Below are 25579 nucleotides of genomic sequence, written 5' to 3' on the forward strand. Positions count from 1 at the left end.
TTGGATGACGTCGCCGCCGCTCGGCCGGCGGCCCGCTCACGATTGGCCGAGGCGCCGCCGGGGGTTTGAATCGCAGCCCCGGTCTGGGAGGGTTCTGCCGAAGTGCCACGTTGGGCCCGGCAGCGGCGTGAGGAGCCGGCTTGGAACGCCGGCTGGTTCGCTCGCGCCGGGGCGCTGGGCGCTGGCCGCTGGGGTCGTTGGGCGGCGCGGGGCGAGTCGGGAAGCTGGTCCGCGGCGTGTGCTGCGGGCCTCCCCGCGGCAGCAGCGGCAGCGGGTGGCTGTGGTCGAGCGGCGCGGCGGAACTTGGGCGGCGGCGGCGGTGGCGGCGGGTCCCGCCAGAGGGCGGCTCTGGCTGAGTGCGGAGGGACCGGCGGAGAGCCCGGGGCAGCGGCTGAGGCGGGCCGGCGGCGGCGGGGGCCGCTGCCCCCGGAAGAGCCGGCCGAGATGCTGGCGGAAAACCTGGTGGAGGAGTTTGAGATGAAAGAGGATGAGCCGTGGTACGACCACCACGACCTCCAGCAAGGTGAGGGCGCGATCGCCAGGCGGGGCCTGGTCTGGGCGGCTGCCGGCTCGAGGCTACTCCTCCCGGCCGCGAAACTGTTAAAAAGTTGCTTTTGCTTGGGGCCCACCGATGCCAGGGGCGGGGTCTGGCGCTCACCTGGCTTTGGGACTGTCGCGCCTGCCTGTCCCACCCGGGAGGACTCCGCTTTGCGGGGCCCAGGCTTCTGCGCGGTAATCAGCATCAGCATCATCGGTATCATCACCACCACTACTGCGTGGGCAGTGCTAACCGGGCGCCAGGCACCGTTTGAAGCGCTCTCTCCGGATTAATTGATTTAATCTCCACGGCGTTTCTCGGAGCAGAGAGGGGTGGCCCCTTACCGGGCTCGTGCCCCGCTTCCTCTCCGCCTCCGGGGGGAACCACAGCCGGGGCTCCCAGCGAGTGTGAGCTGCTGCAGGTGTTCAGTCCCCGGCTGGTACTGCTGTGTGGCAGGAACCGTGCCGAGCCCCTTTGCACACATTTGATAGACACAATAACTCCGTGAGAGAGTTAATTCGCGTTATCCCCATTTTCCAGATGGGGAAAGCGGAGGCTAAGGCGGCCAAATGACTTCCCTCAAGTTAAGTGTGGGAGCAAGTATTTTTTTAACTAATTTTTGTTGGAGTATAGTTGATTTACAATGTTGTGTTAGTTTCTGCTGTACAGCAAAGTATTTTTGAACCCCCACACTCAGAATGAGGAGTCACCATAGTCACTGCCCAAATCCTGTCTCTTCTTCACCACCTAGTTTACAGCTTTTTCAGTTGGTGTTAGACTGTTGGGGGCGAAAAACAAACTCCTTATGCAGAGTAGTTTACTGGATGCCAAGTGAGATGACTTGAGGGCACTTCTACCTCTGCCACTTCCTTCACTTTGCACCCTAACTTTTTAGTTAAAAACAGGCATTCCTGTCTTGGATTTCTTGTCTCCAGAGAAAACCTTAGAGCGGCCCTCAGTTTGGAGCCAGTGCCACCCAGCTTTTTGCCTATTAATAGCAGGAACTTGCAGTTGGGAAACAGCGTTTGTGTGCCAGACACTGATGCGCCCTTCACACAGGTGCTCCTTTAATCCAACAAAGTTTCAGAGGTAGAAGTAGATAGTGTTATTGGGGGAGCTAGGATTCCACTCCAAACTCCAGAGTAAACTTTCTCAGCCACTATACTGAATCCTGAATAATCCTCAGGAATTTTATTCAGGCATCTTGTTTCAGCTGTTCTGTGTAAATCAACTTTTTCAGCTCTAACTTGCACAAAAAGTTAACATCTCATTTAGTCGAATAGTAAATGGCCGTGGTGTTTGTTCCTGCTAACCATTGAATTTGGGGGGAAGAAAGACTGTAGGCTTGAATGACTCGTACTTAGAAAAGAAACATAAGGAATTCTTTGGGGGGAAGGTGATTTCTTAAGTCAATATGTCGTGGCCTGTCACTTAAACCAAAGTAGTTCACCACTACGCTTATATAGTCTAAGCTATCCAGTGGCTGCAGTGCAGTATCTGCCATCATGTTCACAGCGTCCACAAGTCAAATTTGTCTTACATTTTAACCTGTTTTCAGAATTCCCCCTAAGGATTGATGGCCTAGTTTGAAACTTTCTCCAGGATTTATGAGGCAGCCATTGTGCACTTGCAACATTTCCCTATAATAAATTAAGCACTTTGTCCTATAATCAAAGCTAAATAGTTTTCTTTACTGTATTTAGAAAGTGTAGATCTGTATGGGCTTTTTTTTTTTTAATCTAGCACAATACTTAGCACATAATAGAAGCTCGATTTTAACATTTGTTGAACTGAACTGAGGCACTCACACAGGATTATTGCTTTCATGGCTCTCTTGCATCAGGTGCCTTAGTCCACACTGCACTTTCCCCCTGTGGGAGGTTGTTAGGAACAGCTGGTTGTAATATTTCAATCTACTGAGGAGCAAATGCAACATATTGGGGTTAGATGTGGAACTCTTTAACCTCTGATCGAAATGAAGTCATCAGGTGTTCAAGTTTAATGAAACCTTAAAGAGCACAGGTCCAAACCTCCTTAATGCCAATTTGCATTTGGAATTTGTTCTGTGCTTTTCAAAAGACTTTTACAGCTGTTATCGCGATGGACTTTGACATAACCCTGTGTGTCATAACTTAGTTTAAGTGTGTAGTGTAGGAATAGATGTGCAATTCCAACAATCATAACTGTGAATATGGCCTGTAAAAGAATGAAGGCTACAGTGTGAACAGAAGGGTATCTTTGTCCCAGTTTCATTAAGTTATATGTTAACTCCTAAACTTGTAAAGGATTTTTTTAAATTTGTTAATTTCTCAAAAATTTTATTTATTCTGTGCCAGCTGTTCATCCAGGCACTGGGGCCACAGTGCCTGTCCACAAGATAGGATAGGCAGGATCCTACTCACTGACGGTCTAGGAACCTGTTGACTGGAGGAGACGCCACCTCCTGGTGTGTGCCTACTACATGTAGTGCCTGGCACAGGGCGAGCCCTCACTAGATAATTTTGCTGCTGAATAAAGTTTGGGAGCAGGTCTGTCCTCTTAGATTGATAAGCAGATCTAGTGGGATTTTATCAAGTGCAGACATATGGCTGTTCATTTTTTAACATCCTCACTATTAATTTTACTGAGAGAGCCTCGTTTGGAGAGAGCTGCTAAAACAACTAAGATCCTGTTCTCAAAGTCATAGAACTACAGATATTTTTCCTTTAGCAATAGAAGCATTATTTAAGTAGATTGAATCTCTGTACCAAAGTTTGCTTGGGGCATTCTTTTTAAAAATTAAAATTGCTGAAAGTTTCTAACCTCGGAGGGCTCTGGCCTACCATTCATACCTTGTTAGAAACACGTAAAGCTGTATGCAGGCAGAAGGAGAAAACCCTTTGCTTTTATAAAACACTTTGATGAAGAGACTGTCTTTTGTTAGAGGGCTGAGTTGGCACAGTGAGGACGCTGACAGTGGTCTCTGGGGGTGAGATCCTTTCTGGGACAGCAGGAGCCTCCTGTGCAGGTAATGATGGTGCTAGCTCTGAAATGTGCCCCTGAGAACAAGGTGAAAAGACTTAAGAGACTGGGTTTTCTTTTAGACCAGCTGCTATTATAATTGTCATTTGGTGAGCTTTGCAAGCTTAGAATAAGGATTCGGGTTTCTACTATATGGTTCAGCAAATGAAATCTTAGTTTAAAAGAATCCTAAGATTTCTACTTCTTTTTAAGAGGAGTACATTTTCCATGTGAGCAACTAATTTGCTGAATCACTGGTCATTAAAACTGACACCATCATTTTTCTTGATGTTTATATTCAGGCTTTTTGCTTTCCCAATTACAGTAACGTTGGCAACAGGGGTTGCACAGAAGCATCACCAAATGACGCATTTGGTTTGGTAATAGGAAAAGCTTTCAGCCTTAATGTTATTGAATTACTGCTAGAGACTACAGCTAACATGGGAATATGTCGTCCTCGTATTTTTTTAAAAACTGAAGTAAAATAAGAAAAATGTAATAGCAGTGGGATTTAAAGATTTCAGAATTCTGGAAGGAAGATCTTTTTTAAAAAAATCACTTGACTGCTAGAGCTAATATTTTGCCTAGAGCATAGGGCTGAGTAGAATATCTGTTTAAAGCTAACAGTTTACACTGTTAAAATAGATTATTATCACTTGCAAAGACTGATTAGTGGAAGAATACTAAACATGAAGGTATTGAAAAGTTGCAGTTCTCAAGCCTGCAGTAAATCTGTGGTATTTTTAGTGGCTGCCTACGCCAGTTCAGTAAGATTTAGAAAAGGCAACCTCTTAATGAAAATCCTTATTGTAAGGTGAGATGAACAGGTGCATAGGCTTCAAAACTATATTGTTTCCTTTTCTTTTATATGTTAATTAAAAATAAAAGACATTATTCTCCCATTCCCCCCACTAATTTTTTAGAAAACCGTCTTGGGCTTACTGCCAGCTTTTGGCTCCTTTTGGTTATGGAAGCCAGATGCTACACAACAGGAAATAAACTTTTTTTTTTCTTAAGACCAAAAAAGACTCTTGTCTTTAAACTAACAAATGAAGTAATATCCTGTTATACAGTGTGACTTCATAGACACTTTCTTGTAGTTGAGACTTGTTTTGCCAGAATTCTGTCCTAAACATCCTATGAAATATTTAGGAGACTGAGACTTCAGGTTACTGAGCCAGGCTGGGGCTTTGTTTAACTAGAAATAAGGATTGTGATAAGGACTAGTCTCAAATTCTTCTCTGTTTGCTGTTTACTGGAAGAGTGCTATACTTGGCATCTCTTTCTGCAGCAGCAGGAAAAGGAAAGCTGTTCCTGGCTGGTATTAAGTAGCATAGGTAGTTTCCTAACTGAGGAAGATAGCTGAAGTGGTCTTAAGTTAGTCTTTATTCTGGAAGCAGTTTTGGCTCAGGTTTTGATTGTTAGATAAGAATATCTTTGGTGAGTCTCGGGTCCTTCCCAGTGAGGAATTACTCACCCCTTTACAGCAGGCCAGGAGAGACTTAAGTAATGTCTAGGTAATGTTTATATGCTTTGTCCTTAATAGTTCAGCGTGGTGGTTCCTATGTGGGGCTATGTATACACATTGCCTACCCTCTGAGTACAAAATAATTATTTCTGGAACATCTCAGCTGTACTTAGTTCCTTTTTCACTTAATGAAAACAAGATATTAACTTGCCTGGGGTTGTATATGCTTTCACTGACAGCACAGGCAGTAAAAGCCAAAGAGCTTAACTCTAGTTTCTCATTGCCATCCAGGAAAACAAGTGAAAAGATTAAGTACCTCAACTAGGAAGATTTGTACTCCCTACCTTAAACAAAGAAGTATATGGACACCTCTGTCAATAGACTTAAAATTGTGTGGATATGGATAATAGAGAATTGTGATGAAGGTGAAAGTTAGAATTGACAGTGGTTTATCTTTTGCTTGTGACTCACCATGTGGATTTGGTCAGGTTGCTTAGCATCTTTGTGCTTCTCGTTTGAAAATCTCGGCTAACTACCTTGAAAAGATATTAAAAAATAATGTTTCTTAAATGCTTTGAATGGTTTGTAAAGGGTTTTATGTCTTGTGAATACAAGATGTTATTTCATAGACTTGATATCTGAAGTCTTAAGTTCATTAGTAGACATTGTTAATATTTAAATCACAAGAGAATGTATTTTGACACCTATCTAACAAAAGTATAAGGTTTTATTTTAAATGGGTGTAAAATGTTTTAAAATAGTGGTGTTTGGCGGGTTTTGCGGCTTTGTTTTTTCCTAAGGAGGGAAAACTAACCAAGCACAATGCTAATTTTGCACTCAGATGGACAGTACCAGGTAACAAAGGTTGTTGCTTTTCTTTTACCACTTATTCTAGGTTAAGTTTTTTGTTTTGTTTTGTTTTTTTGCGGTACGCGGGCCTCTCATTGCTGTGGCCTCTCCCGTTGCGGAGCACAGGCTCCGGACGCGCAGGCTTAGCGGCCATGGCTCACGGGCCCAGCCGCTCGGCGGCATGTGGGATCTTCCCGGACCGGGGCATGAACCCGTGTCCCTTGCATCGGCAGGCGGACTCTCAACCACTGCGCCACCAGGGAAGCCCTAGGTTAAGTTTTTGTTTTTTTTTTAAAAAGAAGATGTTGGGGGTAGGAGTTTATTTATTTATTTATTTATTTATTTTGGTTGTGTTGGGTCTTAGTTTCTGTGCGAGGGCTTTCTCTAGTTGTGGCGAGCGGGGACCACTCTTCATCGCGGTGCGCGGGCCTCTCACTGTCGCGGCCTCTCCCGTTGCGGAGCACAGGCTCCAGACGCGCAGGCTCAGTAGTTGTGGCTCACGGGCCTGGGCCGAGTTGCTCCGCGGCACGTGGGATCTTCCCGGGCCAGGGCTTGAACCCGTGTCGCCTGCATCGGCAGGCAGACTGTCAACCACTGCGCCACCAGGGAAGCCCCTTAGGTTAAGTTTTAATATTGGCGTAATGAACAGTGTTAAACCTTATTTGTCAACCTCTAAAAATTGTTTTAAAATCATATGTGGCGAGGTTCCCTGTTTTCATAATGAGTAATAATACGTATATTTTTCGACACTAAGTGAAATGACTTTCCATCATACTTAGAATAAAATCTAAACTTTCTTTCCCATGGCCAATAAAATTTTGTGTGATCTGATCCTTGCCTACTCCTCCAACTCGCATACCATTCTCCCGCAGTGTGCTTCCGTCACACTGGCTTTATGTTGGGCTGTGCAGTGTGCCAGGTTCTTTCCTGTCTTAGGGCCTCTGCCTGGCGTTTACATGGTGATATCCTCCTCCTTCATGCTTTAGCTAAAACATCTCCTAAGAAAGAGTTTCCTTGTGACCTCCCTTTCTGAAGTAGATCCTTTGTACATTATCACCACACCCAGAGGTTTTTTCCTTTTTCTCTCTCGAATACCACATGCAATTGATTAACAAATCCTTTTAGCTCTACATTCAAAACATATCCAGAATCCTACACCTCTATTCATCTCCATCTCTGCTACTGTAGTCTAAGCCACCACCTTCTCTCACCCAGATGATTGCAATATCCCTGTCACACTCCCTCCACCTTTGTCCCTTTCCATCTATTTACACAACAGCCAGAGAGAGTGATCCTGTGAAAAGCCTTCACTGGGTTCCATGGAGCCCCTCTTTGTCTCCTACTGCCCCCCCCAACACACACACGCCTCACTGGCCTCCTTATTAGCCCCAGTCATGCTTGCCAGGTTTGCCTCTGCCTGGAATGCCGGTCCCCTAAGTAGATCTACGTGGGTCACGTATTCAGTTCCTTCACATCTTGAGTCTTAAGTCACCCTTTTCGCCTGTTCTTTTTTTATATATATATAAATTTATTTTTGGCTGCGTTGGGTCTTCACTGCTGCACGCGGCCTTTCTCTAGTTGCGGTGAGCGGACGCTACTCTTCATTGCGGTGCACAGGCTTCTTATTGCAGTGGCTTCTCTTGTTGTGGAGCATGGGCTCTAGGCACGTGGACTCAGTAGTTGTGGCACACGGGCTTAGTTGCTCCGCGGCATGTGGGATCTTCCCGGACCAGAGATCGAACCCGTGTCCCCTGCATTGGCAGGCAGATTCTTAACCACTGCGCCACCAGGGAAGCCCTTGTCGCCTGTTCTTAAATTTCAACCTCCCACATCCATACTCTTCCTGCTCCCTTCCTTCCTTTTTTTTTTTTCTTTAGCACTTTTTACTATCTAGTATATATATTTTTTCATGCTGTTTCTCCCAATAGAGTATAAGCTCCATGAAGGCAGGGAATTTTTTAGCTGAGTTTATTCCTATATCCCCAGAACAGTGTCTGCTATTATTGAATTATGCATACATGTATGGATGAACAGTGTTTATCACAGTTTGCAAGTTTATTTACTTACTTGCTGTCTGCCTTCCCCCATTAATCTGGGAGTGTCAGGAAAGCGGGAAATTCATCCATTTATTCACCATTCTAGCCAAATCTTAGCATGGTGCCTAGCAACAAAATCATTCATTTGTGAATCAATGAATACTAATAATAACTTTGCCTGTGTATTGCAGCTTAGTTTGTAAAGTACTTATGTATTATTTCATTTGATTTTCAGAATCATATTGACAGGACAGTCATCTCTCTACACAAAATACTAAATGTAGGGACTATATTGAAAGTGTTAACCTGGTAAATGGCAATCAGAACTGGACCTCAGACCTTCCTTCTCAGTTCAGTGCATTTCCCACTATGTCAAAGGACCTCGCAAAGAAATTTACTCTGCAGATAAGTGTTTCAGTCACCTATGTTAGAACTATTGTCCTTTTTTGTATCACTAAATTTTTATTTCTGGGATTTATAACAAACAAATCCTGTCTTATGTGCGTATATGCCTAAGAAGAGAGAGCTTTGAAAAATAAGGTTTAAAATAGAAATATGCTTCTTTGCTAAATGAAAGTATGAGCCATGACTGAGTTACCACACAAACTGTACTGCTTCTTTGCTTATCTGGTTTGCTCATCTTGGAGAAGGACATGAAGAGAAACAGATAAAAATGAGAGAGACCTGCGGCAATGTTCTTATCACTGATGTATCAATAGTTTTCCTTTTTTTTTTTGCGGTATGCGGGCCTCTCATGGCTCACGGGCCCAGCCGCTCCGTGGCATGTGGGATCTTCCCCGACCGGGGCACGAACCCGTGTCCCCAGCATCGGCAGGCGGACTTTCAACCACTGCACCACCAGGGAAGCCCAATAGTTTTCCTTTTTGTGACTTAATTTGTAGTCCACTTAGGAGGCCAGGATCTGTAACAACACACTTTGCTTTGACAGTTGCATTCACAGCAGCCAGATTCCTGGGAACTTTAGAAACTATTGAAAGGTTTGCCTGTACTTTGGCTTAACAGTCCATCCAGAAAAGTAGACAATCAGGATATGATTAAGTCCAGTCCATTAGCAAATAATTATGATCTTAGATGTCACAATGCTGAATGATCATTCCTAAAGAAATGAATATCACTATTCTTCATGTCTTACAAGTAAGGGTACATCAAGAGTACATTACCTGGTAAAAGGCCCTAATACAACTGAATTTTAAGTAGAATCCAGGTTTCCTTCTGTGCCATTCCACCTTCCATTGGGATCTGACTTAAACTTTATATGTTGGGTTGGGTCTTGTTTCATTCTTAAAATAAAGGACTGGGTTATGTAAAATGTTAAAGTGAGATCATTTGCACTATTCTAAGATTTACTTGTTGTGCTAGATCTCCAACTTGCTGCTGAGCTTGGGAAGACATTACTGGATCGGAACACAGAGCTGGAGGATTCTCTTCAGCAGATGTACACAACCAATCAGGAGCAGTTACAGGAAATTGAGGTAATTTACTTAGCAGGAGAGTTACCTTTGAGCTGTGGCCTGTCGCTGCTCTAGCGCCAATCGTATTCTACTAAAATAACACTTGGAATTAAAAAGCAGTGTTTAATTTCTAATATACACTTTTGCTTAGAATAAAGAACCATTGGGAAGTGTGTGGAGGTTGACTTTTACTTTCTTTAAGCTTTCCCAACATGTAAGTCTGCTGTGATGAAAGAAATTTCTCTCTTCACCCTTGGTGAAGTGTACTAGAAGTAAATGGTCCAGTATTTACAAGTATGTGAAGCAAAATAAAGCTGTGAATATTATACTTAGTTTTTCACTTTTTTCTTTTTAAAATGAATGATGCAATATTCGAGATATGCGAAGAGGTACAAGAGAATAATACAATGAACACCCGTGTACCCACCAAGCAGATTAAGAAAGAAAACCATCCACATTGTTGAGACTCCCTCTATAACCCCTCCTTGGCTGCATCCCCTCCCCCTAACCAAACACCATCCTAAATTTGATGAAAAATTTTAAAATTGTAGTACCTCATTTCGTAATATGAAAGATGCTAGATTAAGGCTTTAAAATGGAGGTGCTATCTTGTAAATAGTCCCATTAAAGTAGCCCAGTTATGTGTAGGTCAGGTGACTATAAAGATGCTAGTTATGGATATTAACCAAACAGTTGTCCTATTAGGACACTTCATGCCCCAAACTACCCTCCCACCCCCACAAAGCATTGCACTTAAATTACAACTCCTTCTCCTCAAATTGGTACAGTAAAACCAGGACTCTTATGTCTATGTGCAGAAAAATATAAAAGACCTTAGAACACAGAAGCCATTCATCATGATCAGAACATTGAGCTCTGATTATATATTGAACCAGGTGCTAGAAATGCAAAGACGTGGAATAACATTGTCCTTGACTTCAATCAAAATTACACAGATTTCAGTTTTTGAATACAAATAAGCCTATCATCAAAACTAAGACAAATTTATTATTTCAGTATCCTTAATTTTACATAGTAGCCATAATTAAGATGCATACAGTAGATTCCCCTCCCCCCTTCATCAGGATTTATGAATTTAGCCAATGATGTGACTGAAATATACCTTTATAATTCTAGGAAGGTGTATCTTGTAATGATATTGAAGTCATCACCAGCTATCATTTTTGGTATATTCTATATCAGAAGAGCATAGAACATGCCATACCCAAAACTGAATAGAATTGAGCAGAAACCTAAAAATGCAGGAAAACCAGGCATTTTAAAACTATTAAACTAGCCAAATGTCATACATGATCAAGGAACTCATTCCTGTTTTGCTCCACAGACGTCGTTTTTCAACTCATTGGAAAATTTCATAGAGTGGTCATAGGGCATATACATGAAGATTACCGTATACCGTGAGGTACATTTATTTGTATTTGGGTAGAAACATAGTCTTAATACATTGTATTGATGTTTTCCATGAAAGCACCTATAAATCACTATAACTGAATACTATAATGCTTATTTTAGCACATTTTTCCAAATATAGATGAAAAAAGTCCAAATATTTGTATAATTAGAGAATGATGCCTATTTGTTACGATAGGAGATGACAAACACAGTTACTTTATGATCTAAGTTACCTGTCTTTCTACCTTTATTTTCTTTTCTGTGTATTGAAGATGATTAAACAGTTGAAACAGATCATTGACATTCTGAAAAAAATCCAAAGATCTTTGAAGAGTCTCCAAATCTACAAATAACACTCCACTATCTAAAGTTTTCTGTAAGATTTTTTTTTCCTTAAAAAATGTTTGTAATCAAGCTTTTACATGGATGTGGTTCCTTGGCCCCTGCAGTCACCTCTCCCCAACCCCCAATTCTTATAAGATGTTGAAAAGCATAATAGAAATGAAGCATCCAGGTCAGACCTTAATGATTAAATAAATATACAATTAAATGTATGTATAAAGCTAATTAAATAAATTTAGCCTGGATTACTTCCAGAAACATTTCCATGGATCTCTTGTTTCTGTAACAGAGCACGTGGTCCACTGGTTCATAGATCCAAGCATTGTAGCCTTCAACATTTCACTCTTTATCCAAAGCTGTTTTTTGACTAAGAACAACACTGTCTTAGATTTCTTCTCTGCCATTACGGTTGGCTTTCTTCTTTCTTTCTTTTTATAAATCACTTCCTGAAAGTCAATAGGAATGGGATGAAACAGGGAGATGAAATGGCAGTTCTGGCTAAGCCCGCTTATCAGCCAGAGGCCTCCCACAGACCAGTCTTACTGCCTGTTTGGTTCACACCTGGGCCCAGGCAGACTTGCAGATCACAACAGACTTCCAAGGTCTCCCTCCAGTAGTCTACAACAAGGAAAGCCTGACGCTCTTGTAAAAGTAACCAGGCAGCTGAAGAACCTAATTCTGTACTAAAAGATGACCCTTGCAATAGGTATAGTGCCACTTATCATTATATCCTTTCGGAGCCCCCTAAACTTTATAAGGACTCTTTCCTTAATTCAAACCTCATGTCTTTTTTTTCTCTTTAAAGTAACCTTTTTTTTTTTTTTTTGAAATATACATACAGAAAAAGGCACAAATGCTAAGTATATAGTTCAGAGAATTTTCATAAACATACCCATGCAGCCAATACCCAGATAAGAAATGAGAACATTATCAGCTCTTCCAGTCACCACCACCCCTAAACAGCACTCTAGCACCCTAGATTAGTTTAGCCTGTCTTTGAACTTTACACAAGTGGAATCACTTGTACAAATTTTAAACTGACTTTTTAGAATGTTTATTGGGAGTTTTCCTGATTCGAAAAGTAATACATGATCATTTTTTAAATTTAGCAAAATATAGTTGAAAACCAAAAAGTAAGCTCTTATCCTACCAACCCAGAGAAATTTTAAATCATCCAGAAAATGGTCTTGGAACATGCTACTCAGAGTAGATGAAGAATGTACAGAACAGGTGAAAACGCTAGGATAAAATCCCCAAAACTATACAAAATTAACGCACAGAAATCTCTTGCATTCCTGTACACTAATGATGAGAAATCTGAAAGAGAAATTAAGGAAACACTCCCATTTACCACTGCAACGAAAAGAATAAAATACCTAGGAATAAACCTACCTAAGGAGACAAAAGACCTGTATGCAGAAAACTATAAGAAACTGATGAAAGAAATTAAAGATGATACAAACAGATGGAGAGATATACCATGTCCTTGGATTGGAAGAATCAACATTGTGAAAATTACTATACTACCCAAAGCAATCTACAGATTCAATGCGATCCCTATCAAATTACCAATGGCATTTTTCACAGAACTAGAACAAAAAATTTCACAATTTGTATGGAAACACAAAAGACCAGAATAGCCAAAACAATCTTGAGGAAGAAAAATGGAGCTGGAGGAAGCAGGCTCCCTGACTTCAGACTATACTACAAAGCTGTAGTAATCAAGACAGTACGGTACTGGAACAAAAAACAGAAATATAGATCAATGGAACAGTATAGAAAGCCCAGAGATAAACCCATGCACATATGGTCACCTTATCTTTGATAAAGGAGGCAAGAATATACAATGGAGAAAAGACAGCCTCTTCAATAAGTGGTGCTGGGAAAACTGGACAGCTACATGTAAAAGAATGAAATTAGAGCACTCCCTAACACCATACACAAAAATAAACTCAAAATGGATTAAAGACCTAAATGTAAGGCCAGACACTATAAAAACTCTTAGAGGAAAACATAGGCACAACACTCTATGACATAAATCACAGCAAGATCCTTTTTGACCCACCTCCTAGAGAAATGGAAATAAAAACAAAAATAAACAAATGGGAACTAATGAAACTTAAAAGTTTTTGCACAGCAAAGGAAACCATAAATAAGACGAAAAGACAACCCTCAGAATGGGAGAAATTATTTGCAAACGAAGCAACTGACAAAGGATTAATCTCCAAAATATACAAGCAGCTCATGCAGCTCAATATCAAAAAAACAATCCAACCCAAAAATGGGCAGAAGACCTAAATAGACATTTCTCCAAAGAAGATATACAGATTGCCAACAGACACATGAAAGGATGCTCAGCATCACTAATCATTAGAGAAGTGCAAATCAAAAGTACAATGAGGTATCACCTCACACTGGTCAGAATGGGCATCATCAAAAAAATCTACAAACAATAAATGCTGGAGAGGGTGTGGAGAAAAGGAAACCCTCTTGAACTGTTGGTGAGAATGTAAATTGATACAGCCACTATGGAGAACAGGATGGAGGTTCCTTAAAAAACTAAAAATAGAACTACCATACGACCCAGCAATCTCACTACTGGGCATATACCCTGAGAAATCCATAATTCAAAAAGAGTCATGTACCGCCATGTTCATTGCACACTATTTACAATAGCCAGGACATGGAAGCAACCTAAGTGTCCATCAACAGGTGGATGGATACAGAAAATGTGGCACATTTATACAGTGGAATATTACTCAGCCATAAAAGGAAAAGAAATTGAGTTATTTGTAGTGAGGTGGATGGACCTACAGTCGGTCACACAGAGTGAAGTAAGTCAGAAAGAGAAAAACAAATACCGTAAGCTAACAAATATATATGGAAACTTAAAAAAAAAAAAAAGTTCTGAAGAACCTAGGGGCAGGAGGAATAAAGATGTAGATGTAGAGAATGGACTTGAGGACACGGGGAGGGGGGAGGGGAAGCTGGGACGAAGTGAGAGAGTGGCATGGACATATATACACTACCAAATGTAAAAGAGATAGCTAGTGGGAAGCAGCTGCATAGCACAGGGAGATCAGCTCAGTGCCTTGTGACCACCTAGAGGGGTGGGATAGGGAGGGTGGGAGGGAGGGGATATGGGGATATATGTATATGTATAGCTGATTCACTTTGTTATACAGCAGAAACTAACCATTATAAAGCAATTATACTACTAATAAAGATGTTAAAAAAAAATCCCCCCAAACTGTGACTCATTATGGAAATAGACAATTAGGAAACTGTGAAAGGATATTTTCTCAGTAGAACTACAAGTATGCTTTCAAAGACTGTTAACGGGTTTCAAACAGTCCTCATAAAAATTAGTATTTTGTTAGGCATTGTTTTTAATGTAAAACAAAAGATTAAATAAACATTGAAAGTAATGATTGGCTTCAAAGATGCCTATAGCCTGTGTGGCTTTTACTTAGCGTCTAATTTTTCAAGATTCCAGAGCAAGTTTTTCTCTCCTGAATGAGGGGTGGAGAGAAGCTTTGGAGAGTAATGAGATCTGACACATCAGACACAATCGGATTCTCGTAGTTTTCTACAATTGTGTGAGCAGCCCACAGCCTTGTGTTTCTGTTGCTTCTCTGCTTGGAAACCTGCATTATCCCCACAGGAGTCAAAGAAGTCTGGCCTTAGAGGTGTCCCTTCTTTCAAAAGCTCATGTCTTCCTCGGAAATTTTAAAGCATTTTGTGCTTCCCCTATGACATTTATCGATATTCTACTATATATTACACTTATTTCTTGGTTGGTTTTATTCTATTTCTCTCCCCACGCCACCTCCCCATTTTCCGTTGCAACATTGAAGGCTGTTGCTGTGTTTATTCATAGTCTTTGGAACATAGTAGGTAATCACTGAATACTTGTTCAAATCAGTATCTTAACAGAGGACAGGTAAGCAGTTTACGAAGCACTTCCAATAATTCCTAAACTGTGGGTTTCCACCTCTGGAGATTTTGAAAGGAGATGGAAGGAGCTCTGGCCTCAGTGTTAGAATGTTCAGACTTAAGCCCTTAACTCTATAGCAAATAGCTGGACTTTAGGCCTGTGAATTACCTCTCAGATCCTGTTTGCTCCGCTGTGTAATGGTGATAAGAATGCTTGCATGACATTGGTACAGAGTTGTTCTGAGGTGATGAGATTATGTGTGTGTATATATTTTGGACAGTATAAATTGTTGCACAGTTTATCCGTGTTTTAAGAATTTTAGTAATGAAAGAATCTTAATTCTGAAAACAATAAATCCTTTTCAATTATTGGAAAATAGATCTTAAGAACAAGCCAAGCTTTTAATAGTGAGATTATAGGTGTTTTTATTTTCATATTCATACTTTTTAATTTTTTCCTAAATTTCCTTCCGGGGAAATATATTATTTTAATCAGGGGAAAGAAGTTTTTCAAAGGTAATGGGAAATATTTCTTCAGTATTGTGGAAGGTCATTTCGATACTAAATTCAGAGGATTTGGGCTGTAATCCTTAATATAAGAATAATCCCAAGTGTTGCATAAAAGCTGATTTTCCATTCTATTCCTTATGAGTTTTTAGTTTGGTTGTGTCTGTCTTTTCCAGCATTCCAGGTCAGGGTTCTACAGTTGCAAACAGGTGTTAATAGAATCCTGCTGGCCTTTTTCAAAAGTTTGCCTCAGTTGTAAAGGTGGCCTATTTATAGCTTTTTCACATAACCTGAACCTTTTACTCCTAGTTAAGGTGACATTCTGTACAAATTCTAAGACAAGTGGGAGATAGCCCACGGAACTTAAACTTTGACACTCTTGCCTATAAGTTGACATTTTTGCCTGTGTTTTTGCTACCCCCACGTTCCCCTCCCTCCACTATTTAGCTTAAATATCCCCTCATCACCCACCCCTGTTTAATATGACAAATACTTTTGTCCTCGATCACTTTTTGGCACTTGAATTTTAGGATCTTGGCAGTCCAGACAGGTTCATTTGAGGCTATGATCAAAGATTCTGAACTGAGAAAACCAGAACATGAGAAGCATAGCCATACCTTTAAATGAAGGGTAGAAAATAAGCTAACCCATTTCCTTGTAGAATCAGAAAAAATTTGATTAAATACTAATTTGAAGTTTTAGAGGCCAAGCCTTAAAGCAGTGTCTGACTACATGGATTCTGATTCTCTGGCCTCACATCAATACTTGCTGAGAGAGCTAAAAATTTTTCTTTTAAGTTGCTGACCAATTTAGTCAGATTCCTTTGTTAGGTAACCTATCACAGATTCTTGGAGAAGTGAAGGGCTTTTCTGATTAGTTTTGATTTAATCATAATAAGATTAAACTCCTACCACGTGAAAGCAAGCTTTCTGCCATTCTTTAGCTTGTCCTTAAAGCCAAGTCCTCTAAGACCAGAATATCACAAGTTCTTCCTAAATGGTTTCATTGTGGGTTTTTTCCCCTACAGGTTTTTATATATCAAATGAGGGGGACCTACTGCAGTTTTCTAAACAGCCTCTTTGTACTTATTTACATATTGACTTATTTCCTTTATGTTGGCCACAATTCTAATTTGAATATTATATCTTTAAAAAGGGACACATCTTGGGACCCATGTAAGAGAGACTGGTAAAAAATGTCTCTTTCAGAATGCTGAGGCATACCTGTGCCATGGGAATAAACAAATGGAGCAAGCAATAAAATAAATGGAGCAAGAGGGGAAAGAATTCGTATCTAATAGGGCCTTTTCCCTTTGGCTATAGCCAAAGCCATTCTCAAACTCTTTGAAAGAAGGCTCTCGACATTCCAGCAGTCTGAGTTGTGGTACCAAGCATGATGAGCTGTCGTGAAGAGAGGTCTAGAAATTGCCATTAGCCAGTATTTTTTTAGTCCCTACTGTGTATCAAGAATTGTGCTAAATGGACTAGATGTATAAGAGCCTTCCCTTCTTCAAGGAGGGTTAGGAAGACTATGACATTAACAAGTAAGCAATTTGGTTGTTTATTATTAAGTGTGAAGTGTTTTGAGGGAAATTAATAGAGTGCCTTGGGAGTGGTGTTGCTTTAGACGGGGTGGTCTAGAAAGACTTCTGAAGCCTTTATGTTTGCATGGAGGCCTAAAGGATAATCTTGAGTTTTTTGGCCATTTTTGTGCTGTGGATCCCTTTGGCTATCTCGTGACTCTAAGATGAACCTCTTAAAATACATAAAATTACAGAGGGAATCAGTTATATTGAAATGAGTATCAAAATATTGAAAAACTAAATTTGTGATATATTAATATAAGTGTTTATTAATCCATTAAATACCAAGATCTAATAGCAGTCTAAAAACTGTCATTTCAAATAGTGATGAGATGAGTCAAGATTCCTGCAGCCACTATTATGTGCTATGGAAACATCTGTGCTTCCTGTAAGTGATGAAGTCCTAAGTACTCCTCATACTACTGGTGGTTTGTTGCCTCCATTCATAATTGAAGAAAACGCTAAATTTCAGTTAGAAGTTAGTGAAAATGAAGGTGTAACTTTTCTCCCATCCAAGCTCGTGGACCCTGTCAATTCAACCCATGGACCTCAGGTCAAGAGCTGCTGGATTAGGTGGAGCCAGCCAGGAAAGGCGAGGCCTCTGAGAGAGGGGAGATTGGGTAATAAAGGCCCTAAAGGAAGGGGGAGCTTGCCTTAAAGGGAGGCAACTCCACAATTTCAAGATAAAGGTACCCCCTGAGGGTGAAATAAGGACTACATATGAAGCTGGAAAAACCATTTAAGAGATGGGAAAATGTTAACACTGAAACATATTAAGGAATTGTTGGGGTTTTTAAAAGTGTGATTGGAATTGTGGTTAAAATGAGTTCTTATCCCTTAGAAATATATAAATATGTATACTTAAATTAAGATGTCTTGGATTTGCTTTAAATTGGGGATGAGGGGAGTGGAAAAGTAGAGATGAAACAAGATTGTGTATTGATAATTGTGAAACTGGATGATGGATAGATGAGGGTTCATTAAGCCATTTTTCTGCATTTATATATGTTTGAAATTATCCATTTTAACAAGTTTTTTAAATGCAGTAGATAAGATTAGCCATCTGTAGAGAATCAGTATTTGGGTGGACTGAGAATTTAGGAAGGAGCACTCAATTATATAAGTAGTCTATAATTTCAGGGAATTATGATTGTAGGAACATGTCAAAATACAACATGATGAAGAATGCTGTTGCGATACAGTTAAAATATAGCCTAATTTTTGTGAATAACTGCAACTAAATTAAGTCCTAAGAAGGGAAATGGTATACATTAAGCTTAAGAATCATTGTCGATCCAAGTGAATGTTTATGTCTCCTGGACCCAAGAGAAAGGGACATTGGGTTGGGGGAGGGGAGGCTTCCAGCATTTTCCATGTCCAAGATCAACATTTCTCTAATAAGTGTGATCCATGGACCACTTGCACTACCATCACCTGGGGTTTTTACTAAAAATGCAGGATCCTGGCTCTACCCCAGTCTCATTGACTCAGAATTTTAGGGGAAAGGGGCCCAGCTTCCTATACTTCAGTAAATCCCCCAGTTGAATTTTAGCACATGAAAAGTTTGAAAACGCATAACTGTAGATAAGGATGAAATAGCTACTCTTATCGAGCCATTTTACCATTTGCGAGATACCATGCTGAACCCTTCCCTCACATTAACCTCACAGCAGCCTTGTGAGGTAGGTGATGAAGAAATCTCACCTTAGAAACACTAAGTTACTTACGGGAGGTCACCCAGTTAGCAATGGCAAAGTAGGACTTCACACCAAATTCCAACCCCACAGCCTGTGCTCTTAGCTTCTGCGCTGCTGCCTTCTATCAGGCCATCTCTCTTCTCTGATCCTGTGCCCAGCAAGACTTGCATGGGAATTGGCCTCCCCCACCTGCCTTCTGTGGGGCAGATGTGTCCTACGGAGGATGCAACTATTCCAATCACTAGGCAGGGACAGCTCCTGTAGTAACTTAATAATTAGTGTCTGGTCTGTGCATCAGATTCTTTTTAGGTTGTTGTGAATCAGTCCCAAAGAATACTTGAGATCTTGTACCTGACATAAAGTAGCTTTCAAAATTTCTGCAGCTATTATATACGTTCCTATGTTCCAAACCTTTTTCTACTCCAGTATTCTGAAGAGATTAAAAACATTCCCTACCAGCGACAGGAATCTACCAGGACATTGCCAGCCAGAGGGCAGGATTACAGGCACACACAGGAGAAGCTGGTGGGGATTGAGGGAGTGAAGAACAAACACAGGCTTTTACAGGGGCCATGCTGTGTGCTCACTCCATCTCAGTTAATACTTCCAATCCTACAAGGTAGGTACTAACGGATCCACAACTTATTTTCAATTCTGAACCCGAAAAGCTCTATAAAAACAAGATTTTTTTCTTAAGTAGGCAACAAGTTCATTTGACAGCAAACCCTGACCTGAACTCATGTGAGGCTGTTTATAATCTTTATTCATACTTTTGATGAGAATATCAATGCTTGATAACAGGGTGCTACCCAACTCTCACTGGGATGTTATAAAGTGTGTGTCGTCTTCCTAAAATTTAAAGAATTTTCCATAACATTCTTGGCCAAGAGTTTCAGATGAGAAGGTATGAGAATTAAGTGTTTTCTCAACACATTGCTACCGAGCTATATAACTAGTTTGAAAAAAGGCCTCATATACTTTTTTCAACTCTGCCACACCACTGCCATTTAAAGAGCCCATTGAAAGTCATATAGCCCTTTCTTTGAAAGAAGTCTGTGAAAGAAGTCTGTTAGCTTTGCAAATACTTGTATAGGTATGTAAGAGAAGCCTCAAGAAAAGTATTTTTAAAGTCATGTCTGGTCTATTACCATTTGGTCATTGGTAATGCTTCATACCTACTTTTTTCCTCTTTCTGGTAGTGCCCCAGAGAAATATTGTGACTATTTCATTTGGAATATATACTGTCTTTCGTCCTCTTCAGGTGGAGTTGAGTCGGAGGGGAAACAAGGAAACGTAACATTGAGGCATTAAGGTTGTGACTATTCCCCTTCATCCTTGGCCATTTAGAAAGCAGTCTTAGCAGAACCAAAATAAATAATCTGGCAAGTTTCTCACAAATAAGGAGGATTATGGTGACAACATTCTCACAGAATTAAAAGTATCTTTGAATAATATTAAGTTAAAATATCTTTTTCTGGTTCAATCAGTATTTTTTCCTTGTTCTTTGTCCAGAATGCCTCACCCAGAGGGAAAAAAAATTAATTTTTTTTCAAGCAAAAATCATCTAAAATCCTCTTCTTTAGGCTTTTCTTATGTCTATAAAACATATTTTTGTTTAAACATTGATCATGTATTCCATGCTTTTTCTCTTGTGGGATTATCGTGTCTCACTTAGATTTTCCTGTCAAATATTAATTTTATGTGTGTTTTGTGCTTTGTTAAGTGTAGAAGAGCCTTATGATACACGAGATGTTGGTGAGCTTTAGGGAAACTAAGCATATAAAGGATGGCTTGTACTCAGTTCTTACTAAGGAAAGTAGTTTGAGATTTAATGTTCTTCTTTTCATAAAATAAACCTGTGGTATTGTGGTATAATGAAAATCATATATTTGACCTTTGTCCCCATGTCCTGGTGTAGCGCTCCTAAATCCCTTGGAATTTCCTGAATGATAGGATGGAGACTGGTTGCCAGAGGGACCAACCACATGATTAGAGGGTTAGAACTTTCAGCCCAATCCCCAGCCTCTGGAGAGGGGTCAGGGACTGGAGATTGAGTTCATTCACCAGTGGCCAGTGATTGAATGAATCATGTCTGTGCAGTGAAGCTGGGTTTCCGGGTTGGTAAACACATGGATGTGCTGGGGAGGGGGGGGTGCATCTGGAGAGGGCAAGAAAGCCCCGCACTGCTCTCCACCCCCATCCCTGCCCTACGCATCTCTTCCCTTTGGCTGTTCCTTAGTTGTATTCTTTATAATAAAGCAGTAAGTGTAAGTAAATCCCTTTCCTGAGTTCTGTGAGTTGTTTTAGCGAATTACTGAACCTGAGGGGAGGTCACAGGAGCCCCCAGATTTACAGCTGGTTGTTTGAATGTACGGGCGGTCCCTGGGACTTGCCAGCAGCGCCTGAATTGGGGGTGGTTCTGTGGGGCTGAGCCCTTATAGCTCCAGTAGTTAGTGCCAGAACGGAATTGAATTGTGGGATACAGTGGGTGCTGGAATGCTGCAGGTATCTTATCTGTTTAACGTGTAAACTGGTCACAATCATCTCTTCCAGTATCTGACCAAGCAGGTGGAGCTTCTGCGGCAGATGAATGAACAGCACGCAAAGGTTTATGAGCAATTAGATGTCACAGCAAGGGAACTGGAAGAAACAAATCAAAAGCTCGTTGCTGACAGCAAGGCCTCACAGCAGAAGATTCTGAGGTAAAGTTTTTAGAATCCATTGAAGAAGCCCTAGGAGAAGTCATTTAGTATCAACTAGAATAGAACATGGCTGTAGTGGGTTTGGGTCCATATGGGGTAAGGTTTAATTTAATTCTCTGTGGAGAATAGCGATTAAATAGAAGTCTTTTCCAATTATGCAAGCCCAGTTTGAGTGGCTGGCAGCTAATCTCCCCTCACTGCTTACGCCCTTAATTTAATATGACAAGCAGCAACTGCCTTCTGTCTGTTCCTCGCAGTCTGACTGAAACAATTGAATGCCTACAAGCCAACATTGATCACCTCCAGAGCCAAGTGGAGGAGTTGAAGTCATCTGGCCAAGGGAGAAGGAGCCAGGGGAAGCATGACCGGGAGAAATCGGCACCTAGCTTCTCGTCTCTGAAAGAGCTGTATGACCTCCGCCAGTAAGAGCCTGTCTTTCCATGGCATTTGCAAGCAGGAGCGCATCTCGTGTCACTGACACATTCTGGATTCCAGTAGATTAAAAGTACCCTTTTAGGAAATGCCACTTGGCTATTAGACCACCGGTGGTTTGAACAAAACCACTTAATTTAAACATACAAATGACTGAGTTCTTGAGTATTAGTAATTCGGTGAACACTTATTTTTGAAAGTCTCGGGTATTTTAGTGCTTTTAACATGTTAAATCTTAATTTAAAATAAGGTGCAGTACTTCTGATAGACTACAGATTTTGGGGTTGTATTTCACATTCCAGTGAAGAAAAAAATTGAAAATTCAGTAAAACAAAAATCCAGGCAAACAAGGTTTTTTTGCCTGCAGAAATGCCTTTACAATATAGAGTTCTGAGATTGAATCTTTATTTAGGAACTATTTCTTGAGGACCTGTTGTAAGGCAGGTGCTAATGCCAGATGTGAGGAGTGGTGAGCAAAACAGACAAAGTTCCTGCCCTCGTGGAGGCTTCAGTCTCATGAAGAGGCAGATAAGCAAATAATCACACAAATAAGTACAGTTACAAGTTGCCTAGGAGTCTGAAGAGGCGAGAGACCAGCCCGTGCACTTGGTGGTCCTCAGCACTGACCGTTCACCAGGTCACCTGTGCGGTTTTTCACACTGCCAAACCAGCGACTCCCTCAGGCCTAATCAGAATCTCTAGGTGTGAGGAAAAGGCTGCCCAGGTGTTCCTGATATGTGTTTGTGGTTTAAAAATCACTGCAGCAGTGGTTCTGTCTTAGCTGTATATTATGAATCACATGAAGAGCTTTTAAAAAAAAAAAAAAAAAAAACTCAAGTCCAGGTGGCAGACCAGCTAGGTCAGAATCTATGTGGGTGGGACCCAGGCTTCAGTATTTTTTAAGACTGCCCAGGTGATTCTAATCTGCAGCCAAGACTGAGCACCACTGGCTGTTCTGATTTCCTTGAACAGTATCAGTCATACAGCTGGTCTTTGGGAATGGATGTTCTGTAGTATTTTGTTTTGTTTTGTTTTGTTTTGTTTTTGCGGTACGCGGGCCTCTCACTGTTGTGGCCTCTCCCATTGCGGAGCACAGGCTCCAGACGCGCCGGCTCAGAGGCCATGGCTCACGGGCCCAGCCGCTCCGCGGCATGTGGGATCTTCCCGGACCGGGGCACGAACCCGTGTCCCCTGCATCGGCAGGCGGACTCTCAGCCACTGCGCCACCAGGGAAGCCCTGTAGTATTTTTAATGTTTAAAAAAAAATTAGTCACAGAACTTGTGTTTTCTCACGTGTTCATTTTAGCCACTGCTCTAGTGTGGAATAGGCAAAACATCAGTCACATCACAGCTCCTCAAAAATAGGTAGTTGAGGGCCTCCCTGGTGGCGCAGTGGTTGAGAGTCCGCCAGCCGATGCAGGGGATACGGGTTCGTGCCCCGGTCTGGGAGGATCCCATATGCCGCGGAGCGGCTGGGCCCGTGAGCCATGGCCGCTGGGCCTGCGCATCCGGAGCCTGTGCTCCGCAACGGGAGAGGCCACAACAGTGAGAGGCCCGCGTACCACAAAAAGAAAAAAAAAAATAGGTAGTTGAAAAAAATCATCAGTCTCCCTCTTTGCATTCTCAGTCGACCTGTGTAATAGATTCTTTCAACCTTTTCCCCAGGCACTTCGTGTACGATCATGTGTTTGCCGAGAAGATCACTGCCTTACAAAGTCAGCAGAGCCCTGATGAAGAAGAAAACGAGCATTTAAAGAAAACAGTGACAATGCTGCAGGCACAGCTGAGCCTGGAGCGGCAGAAGCGGGCGACCGTGGAGGAGGAGTACGGGCTGGTGCTGAAGGAGAACAGCGAACTGGAGCAGCAGCTGGGGGCCGCGGAGGCCTACCGAACCCGCGCGCTGGAGCTGCAGGCCGACGTGGCGGAGATGCGGCAGATGTTGCAGTCGGAGCGCCCTTTTGTGAATGGGGTTGAGAAGCTGGTGCCAGACTCTCTGTTTGTCCCCGTCAAGGAGCCCTGCCAGAGCCTGCTGGAGGAGATGCTCCTGACCGTGCCCGAAGCGCACAGAAAGCCTCTCAAGCGCAGCAGCAGTGAGACGGTGCTGAGCAGCCTGGCGGGCGGTGATATTGTGAAGGGCCACGAGGAGACCTGCATCCGGAGGGCCAAGGCCGTGAAGCAGAGGGGCATCTCCCTCCTGCACGAGGTGGACACGCAGTACAGCGCCCTCAAGGTGAAGTACGAGGAGCTGCTGAGGAAGTGCCAGCAGGAGGAGGACTCCCTGGCCCACAAGGCTGTGCAGACCTCCAGGGCCAAGGACCTGGCTACAGTGAACACCCAGCCTGAGCCTGGCACCCTTAGCTGGGAACCGGCCTCGGTCACCCCAGAGCCCATCAGTTGCCCCACCACCTCGACGCCACCAGAATACAAAGTGCTTTTTAAGGAGATCTTTAGTTGCATCAAGAAAACCAAACAGGAAATAGACGAACAGAGAACAAAATACCGATCTCTCACTTCTCATTCCTAAGTGAACCGCCAGCCCCACTACTAATTGGCCTGTTTCCTATCACCTCTCTCTCCCACTCACACAAGTGTGTGTAGACCCCAAAGCCTGATACTGCTCCTGACGTTTGCCTCACTGCTTTGCTTATTTAGCAAATGCATACAGCGAGGGAGGAAGGTGGCTACTGGTGGCAGTTGTATAATCGAGTTCCATTGAAGCTCCTCAGTAAATCCCATGACAAACTGGCCTCTGGCTGGCGTGACAATTAGGCTGTGATTCCTTGAAAAACCCCAGGACCAGTGGAGGGAACATATGTGCTCCTGGAGAAGTAGGCCTGGAGTAACTGTAGTATATAATGTGTACATCTACACACATGTATCTGTATGTGTAGTGTGTATTATGTAGGGGAAAGGGCAGAGCTGAAACAAAGCTAAGGCAATCCCTACTGCCTCCTTGCTTAACTTCTCAAAACTATGTAGAAGTCAGATGGCTGCCAAGGGAAAATATCTTTCGCAAACACTGTTGGATACTGTGAATTCATTAAGAATGTTCAGGAGAAAGCAGGGGTCTAATCCAAAATACATGGCATTAACAAATACTCCAAGCCTTTGAGTTTGTTACGTGGGCTACCAGTTGAACTGTGACTGACAGGTAATCCTAATACCTTTCAGTCTAACTGAATACCAAACTAAAAGGGCAGGCTCTGGTTGGCCCAGTTAGCTTGTTAGAGCCCTGGAGGGCCTCTTCCCCACGTTCAAATGTTTTTACTCAAAGCTGTAGTGGTTAGGATAGGCACATCATTCTTTTCTTAAATTCAGGCTGAAGGGGCGCGATGAACCCGTACCCGCACTGTGCCGTCTGAGCTGGCTAGCCTGCCAGCCTCAGGCTGCTCTCACTTCCTGCCATTCCTGTAAACGTTTGTGACTTGCTGCAGAAATTCCTATCTGCCACTTTTTTAAACAGTGTTGATGTCCTGACTGTGGAAATAACACTCATCCTCTCACTTGCATACTTTTAATTTAAAACTATTTAAGAGAACTGAGGTTCCATTTATTGTGTATATTTTTCTAAAAACCAAATAAAACTACCTATGAAAATGAACAAA

At 41.9% G+C, this 25579-nt stretch overlaps 1 protein-coding gene across 1 annotated transcript; it reads left to right on the forward strand.

Moving 5' to 3' along the window:
• The first annotated feature begins 88 nt into the window (after nt 1-88).
• CDR2 (cerebellar degeneration related protein 2) lies at nt 89-25579 on the forward strand. Its single transcript, XM_082600518.1, has 5 exons — nt 89-523; nt 9272-9384; nt 21394-21542; nt 21800-21964; nt 23640-25579. Exons 1-5 carry the CDS (start codon nt 445-447, stop codon nt 24496-24498), a joined length of 1365 nt encoding a protein of 454 aa, XP_082456644.1. The 5' UTR covers nt 89-444; the 3' UTR covers nt 24499-25579.

The sequence above is a fragment of the Mesoplodon mirus genome (genome assembly GCF_964341445.2).
Source record: "Mesoplodon mirus genome assembly, chromosome: 15".
NCBI classification, from domain to species: domain Eukaryota; kingdom Metazoa; phylum Chordata; class Mammalia; order Artiodactyla; family Ziphiidae; genus Mesoplodon; species Mesoplodon mirus.